Source organism: Nannospalax galili, unplaced genomic scaffold (genome assembly GCF_000622305.1).
Source record: "Nannospalax galili isolate Female #2095 unplaced genomic scaffold, S.galili_v1.0 scaffold251, whole genome shotgun sequence".
NCBI lineage: Eukaryota > Metazoa > Chordata > Mammalia > Rodentia > Spalacidae > Nannospalax > Nannospalax galili.
The window spans coordinates 1,485,587-1,492,542 of record NW_008329576.1 but is presented as its reverse complement, the minus strand read 5'-3'; the positions used below and the strand labels follow the sequence as shown (position 1 = coordinate 1,492,542).

General features: G+C 46.4%; 1 protein-coding gene across 1 annotated transcript in view; it reads right to left on the bottom strand.

Annotated features, from left to right (window-relative positions):
• Copz1 (coatomer protein complex subunit zeta 1) overlaps positions 1-6,956 on the bottom strand; it is a 28,922-nt gene that overhangs the window by 10,002 nt on the left and 11,964 nt on the right. Inside the window, exons 2-4 of the mRNA XM_008839132.2 lie at positions 2,464-2,532; positions 946-1,027; positions 262-353 (exon numbers count right to left, since the gene is read on the bottom strand). Of these exons, the coding sequence (XP_008837354.1) occupies positions 262-353; positions 946-1,027; positions 2,464-2,532 (243 nt within the window). The remainder of the gene's footprint in view (positions 1-261; positions 354-945; positions 1,028-2,463; positions 2,533-6,956) is intronic.

Sequence of the window (6,956 nt, the reverse complement as noted above, 5' to 3'; positions counted from 1 at the left end):
TATTCTACTTAGGCACGTTTCCCAGTACTTGGAAAACAGATGCAGTTGGAAAAGAGTCTGTGCTATACCCTGTCCACCTGAAAAACAAAGCTTGGGCAACTTCCCTTTTAGACCAATTCTTTGGCTAATGCTAACAGGGATCTCTGACTAACCACTTTATAACCCTGTCAGATATCAGGGATGCGGCTAAAGTCAGTGGCTGCATCCCACTGCTGGTTTAGGAAGTGGGATCAGAGATAGTAGAGGGGTGGGGATTCTCACCTCATTCTCATAGGAGCTGCCAATTACATAGAAATAGAGATCGATGCTGCTTTTATATACCACTGTCAGGCCTTCCAAGAGGGCAATTTCACCTGGGGGAAAGAGTTGAGAGTAGCTGAGAAGAGGAGGCAAGCAGAGCAGGCGCCGTCAACTCCTAGGAGCCAGCGGAATGGGCTGAGGTAAGGAAGCCGCTCTCAACCGCTAAGGACTCAAGGTACCCATTGTTTGTGGGTGGTGGCAGGAGGGACACAGAAGCTCGGGGGAGTATACATGGATCTTCCCTAGCTCTCCATCCCCCACTGCACCTCCTCCCCTCCCTGTGTAATAGACAGGATACCAGTGGATCCTTCGGAGGTGAAAATGCAGAGCGGTCACCTTTACAGACTTCCATTTACCTGCCCTAATGGATGCGGTACAATAAGCAGAGCTGCAGTTAAATTTGTCAAGTGAGGCTCATAAATCCAGGCACTAGACAGGTAGCTAACAGCCAACCTTCCAGCACGGTATTCCCGTGTGAGGTACACTCACCTCCCCATTACATTTCTGAAGAGCTTATTATATGAAGGGAGGAGGAGAAAAGAAAGAGGAGGCAGAGTCATTTTATCCTTTTTCTGCAGTCCTGCTGACGCCCTTTTCCCATGGTTCCCCCCCAACACGGGGAACAGTGAAGGGAAAATAACCTACTATCAGTCCGATGGGTCTTGTTGAAAATGTTCTTCTCAAAGGCCTTTTGCTCCTTGACACTGGGGTAGGTGTCGTCATAGTACTGGACGGAGGGGAAGGAGACAGGGTTGGGTCATCAGAGCTTGGAGCCCATAATGATTAGTGACTGTGTTCTGCCCTGGGAACTTGTACTTCTCTTCTTCAAAGCATGGAGTGAGGGAGAAATACTGACACGGAGAGGGAAGGACTGCAGAGGCACGGAATGGAAGTGAGAAATCAAATTTAACAACAAAAACAAAACCAGGAAGGCCGGGGACAGGGCTCAGTGCATGAAGGTACTTGCCAACAAGCCTGATGACCTAAGTTTGATCTCCAGAACCCACACGGTAGAGGGAAAGAGCCAACTCTGGCAAGTTGTCCTCTGGCCTCCATACACATGCAGTGCACGTACCCCCACACACAAGCACACATACAAAATGAAGAAATGTGAACAAAACAAAATTTTTGTTTAAAGATTTTAAAAAAGTGCAAAGACTGTGCTATAACCAACCCCACATGCCATTTCTAAGAGGCCCACCAGCTCTAATACTCCCAGCATGTGCTTTCTAGGAACTGCCCTCATCAGAGATGGTACCAGAAAAGTGAGCAACATGGACTGCACAGGCAGCTTCTCCAAGTCTCCCTCACAGCCATGGAGAATCTCCTCTATGCAAGGCAAGCTCCCACACACCCTGGCTTTCTCTCTGGGTGCTCAAAGAAGCAGGGGGCAGTCTAGCACTTCAGTAAGCCCACTCCCAAGCACTCCAGCAAGGGGCAGAGATGCAGGCTGCTAAATTGCCTGCTCTCTAGGGGCTAATCCGTCGCAGTCAGCTGAAGACCTATGACAGGTCTGGCATTTAGTAACTGGATAACTGTTTCAAAAGGTGTACTGCATAGTTACATCCAATTACAGGGAAGAACAGCTGGTGAATTCTAAACTAATCTCTACCTGCTGACTGATTTATGCTCTGCTCGCCCAGAGTTAATACACCAGGGACAGAAGAAATTTCTACAGGAAGGGGAGAATGTAGAGGAGAGGGGTGTCCTTTCTCCTCTCTCTCAATTCATCCAAAGTCAACAACACCTCACGGGGGTAAGCAGCTCAGTGAGGACTATGAACCTAGGGCTGGAACTATGAAATTGCTAGAGAATTCCCTGGAAAAACCAAGCAGGGTGACACGGTAGTGGAAAAAGGCACAGAAGAGATGGGCTTAGGCAGGCAGCTTCTAATATCTAGTACAGTTCTGTTCAGGAACAAGGCTCTAAAACTCCCTGCTCTAATGAGGGTGACAGAAGTTCGAGGTCTAAGGATATCAAGCAGGGAAACACTCCAACTAGGGACAGAAGAGGGCTCATCTGGATTGATCTGGAATAGCCAGGGCAAGATGGAAGATTCTCAAAATCATACCTGAGGAATTTGAGTTAGTAGGGCTAGTGCCAATAGTCACATCTTAGAATGTCTCTGTCCTGCTCCTGAACCAATATGAAAGGTAGCCTCACCTTGGCAAAGAGTCGGTCTCCATCATTGTCCAGAATCAGGATGGCCTTGACGGTGTACAGGGAGGGCTCCTGAAGAGACATGAACACACCTTAGTCCTGCCGGTTCCCACCACCACTGGCAAGCAGATCCCTTCCCGGGTCCCACTATATGGGATCACTGAGGAGCCTGTGTGTGTCCCCTATCCTGACACAGGGGCTAACATATCCCCCTGAGGATTACCAAGCAGAGAGTGACCTAAGGGACAAAGATTTCAACAGAGGACTCTGAAGCAGCCTCAGAGAAGCAGGCTCTGACTCACAGACCCTCGTAAAAGAGGTCATGCTGTAATTTCTAGGTACTATGTAAATTATTTTTTTCAAATCATCCATCCCCCCTGGTCTCCTGGCCACAGGTGGGCATGGAATGCATCCACAGTAATAAATGAGCACTGCATGAGGCCATCTGGAAGAAGGCTAAGTGCCCTCTTGTACTTGGAAGTTTCTATAGTCCTGATACAGCAGCATAAAGCTGGCTGCCCTCACACACACACACACACAGATATATATATATATATATATATATAGAGAGAGAGAGAGAGAGAGAGAGTTTAGACACACATGCGCCTATACACGCCAGTTCTGAACACAGCCTAGAGAGGCAAACATTATCCAAAAACTCACTTATAAAATCCTTCCTCCATTGTATCTAAACCATTACCACTTGCTGGCATAAAAATTAATCTGAATTCTGAGTGTGGTAAATAGAAAAATATCTGAGAGACATACTGGGCTTGGGAACTGCTGACACTGGCTATCATAATGGAATCGCACAGCCTTGGCTACAACAGTCACACTCAAACCCTTCTTCAACAGCAAACACAGGGCTTAGCAAAAGCTGCAGGGACCCGGTGCTTGCTCTCTCCCTTTCTGTGTCTAGAAAACCAGCTAACTAGAAGGAGGACGGTGGGAGAGGTAGTGTTATATGTACAGCAGGCATCAGTCACTCACATTCTCTGACTGTCTCACCTATATCCTATGGACCAGGCAAGGCTGTCTGCTGTGTTCTACTGGCCTTACTTGGGAGAGTCATAGTCATCAAAGCGACCAAACACATTCTCAAAGCATGTGTTTAACAAAGACCCAAGATAGAAGAGGAATCACTGAGAAGGATCCAGAACCTGCAGCCCTAGAGAGCCAGTGAGGCCCAGGAGGGCGAGGCTCCAGTTCAGAAGTGGGACTAACCCAGTCTTCTAACAGTGGCATAAGGAACATAAGCCTCGCTTTTCCAACTTGCCTTTTCTGTTTTGTTTTAGTCTTTTTGAGACAGGGTCTCCCTGTAGCCTCAGCTGTCCTGGAACTCACTATGTAGACTAGGCTGGCCTCGAACTCACAGAGATCCACCTGCCTCTACCTCCCAAGTGCTGGGATTAAAGGTGTGTGCCACCACACCAGGCTCAATTTACCTTTAATGAGACAGGGTATACTATGTAGGCCAGGCTAACCTCAAAAATCACTATGTAGCCAAGGGTAACCTTGAACTCCTGATTTTCCTACCTCTACCTCCTGATTTCAGGCTTGTGCCACCAGGCCATCTATCTGATTTGAATTCTTTTTGTTTTTTAATTTATTTATTTATTATTATTATTTGATCTTTTTGAGACAGGGTCTCCCTGTAGGCCCAGCTGGCCTGGAACTTGCTATGTAGACCAGGCTGGCCTCAATCTCATAAAGATGGGCCTGCCTCTGCCTCCTGAGCGCTGAGGCTAAAGGCAGGTGCCACGCCCAGCTTTATTTTTATTTTTTTTAGATGTATGAGTGTTTTGCCTACATGTCTAAGTGGACACATGCATGTAATGCCTGCAGAGGCCAGAAGAGGGCATCAGACCCCCTGGAGCTGGAGTTACAGATGGTTGTTAGCCATCATTTAGGTGCTGGGAACCGAACCTAGGTCCTCTGCAAGAGCAGTCAGTACTCTTAACTGCTGAGCCATCTCTCCAGTCCTTGACTTAAATTTTTATTAAAAAGTTTATCATTTTTACTTTATGTGTATGAGTGTATTGTCCACATGCCATCTCTCCAGCCCTCTGACTTGAATTCTTAAGGACAGTAATTTTTGACAAGGTTCCATCTCAAAAAACAAACAAAAACAGCAAAATAGTTCAGTAATTGATCTCAAGTATCAAGAACAATGCCTGATACATAATGAGCTCTTAATATTTGTTCGAAAATTAAAAGAAGGAAGTTTGAGAATAAAGTAAAAATCTTTTTTTTCCCTTTTTGAGACAGGGTCTCCCTGTAGCCCCAGCTGTCCTGGAACTCACTATGTAGATCAGGCTGGCCTCGATCTGCCTCTGCCTCCCAAGTGGTAGGATTAAAGGCATGCCCAACCACGGCCAGAAAGAATAAAGTAAAAATCTTTTGATGTGATGTATTACAATTGAATTTCAACATCTCAGTGGATTTTGTCATGGGACCATTTTGGGTGATATTATAACCAGCCGACCCTCCTCTCTAATACACCCCTTAAAGCCACCTATGCTCTCCACTCTGCTCTGTGAAATAAACGTGGCATGAGTCTCCTCTGCAAATGGGAAACTGTGTTGTCTGGCAAAAGGAAGTCTTCTAGAGCAAACTAAAAAGTCCCAGGCAGAAGTAGCTCCTTTAACTTCTAGCTCCACACAGAAAGATCACCCCACAGAACAGGCTCTGTTCACAGCAACCTGGTTGCTCAGTAACCAAGAGAGCCCTCAATGGGAATGGGTTTCCTTAGAACAGAAAGTCCAAGTAGAAGGAAGAGCTGTGCCCCTCCATGCACATCCACAGCAACCTTAGAAAGTGAGCTAGCTGCCTACCACTTGAAACTGGACCTTAATCTGGCAGAGGTGAATGTTATTGCAGGCATACAACCTGGCATTCCTGGAGAGAATGGATGTCCTCCCCCACCAAAACAAATCCGTAATGGCCACCAGCCAAATTGAAGAGCCAGACAACATCCTGTGGCCAACACTATGTAAATGCCTAAACATCCATGCCAACAGAGAAAGACAGCCCCAAACTCTTCACTTTGCTTCCTAGAAGACAGGGCCAAAAAAAAAAAAAAAAACCCTCCAAACAGAAACACTGGGTCTTCCAGGGCAAGATAAAAGACAGGCTAAGGGAGGAAAGGAGAGAGACGAGCTTTGAGGTATAAAAGCTCGAGAAGGGGCTGGAGAGATGGCTCAATGGTTAAGAGCACTGACTGCTCTTGCAGAGGACCCGGGTTCGATTCCCAGCACCCACATGGCAGCTACAAACCATCCTTAACTCCAGTTCCAGAGGAATCCAAAGCCCTCTTCTGACCTCCGCGGCAATGCATGACACGGGTACACTCACATACATGCAGGCAATACACTCATACACATAAAATAAATTAATAAAATATTTTTAAAAAACCTGGTCTACATAGTGAGTTCCAGGACAGCTGGGGCTACAAGGAGACCCTGTCTCAAAAAATACAAACAAAAAAACCAAAAATAAATAAATAAATAAATAAATAAATAAATAAATTTTTAAAAAAGTTCGGGAAGAGGAAAGAAGGTGAGGGAGAAGAGGCTGGCCATTTCTCACTTGCAAAGGAGGACCCATGCAAGGAAAGCTGAGGGTTTAGACAGGACAGCAATCACTGCTTGAAAGTGACACCATGCTCTCCTTATTTCTCCTGCCACCTCTGGACTAGTGCTGGTCCCACTTCAGCCTGAGGCCTTTCCCTCTCAGCAGTGGGGAGGGACAGGGGCTCCCCTCATGCCATAAAACCAGCCAGTTTAAAGGCTCCAGAAGCCATTACTGATAATGTAATTTCACTCCAAGTTTTGCAAAGGGCAAGTTTATAAAATAACTCCCAGATGCAGAGAAATGGGCTTCCTGGACAATGGACGAGGCTTTGATTTTGTAACACATTAAGTTGGTTGTTGAGAAAGACCCTACAACCTTAGGGATGTATTCAAAAGATTGAAACACCTATTGTTCCCTCCCACTCTCCAAAAGGGCAGCTGCTAGAAAGCTTTCGAGACAAAGTTCTGTGATGCACTGACTTTCAGAGAGCCACAGCCTGAGTGTATAACAGAACTTCACCTCAAATGCTAATAGTGCCTGGAAATGATGGCTAGGCAGACTGGCTTGTGGGAGGAGTGGCAGGGATAGATTTTCATGTCTGTTTTTATTATCAAGAAAACTAGAATGTCCTCGGGACAGCTGAAATGCCATCCAACAAGTGGCAAGGCTACTACAAATGGGTCTTTGATCTCAATCAGAGGCTCTTGAAGCCCAGGAAGAAATCATGTCTCAGAGCCCCTCCCCAACACTGGGAGGGCTAAAGAGAGAAGAGTCCTTTCTAGTGTTCCCCTGGAGGCCTTCTGGGTGACCTGCAGCATCCTCGGGTTTATAGTAGGAGCAAAAAATCTTAGGCAGCTCTAGTTTGAGGCCTAAACTATTCCAGGAGTGCTTGCCTAGCATGTGTGAGACCTAGGTCCAATTCC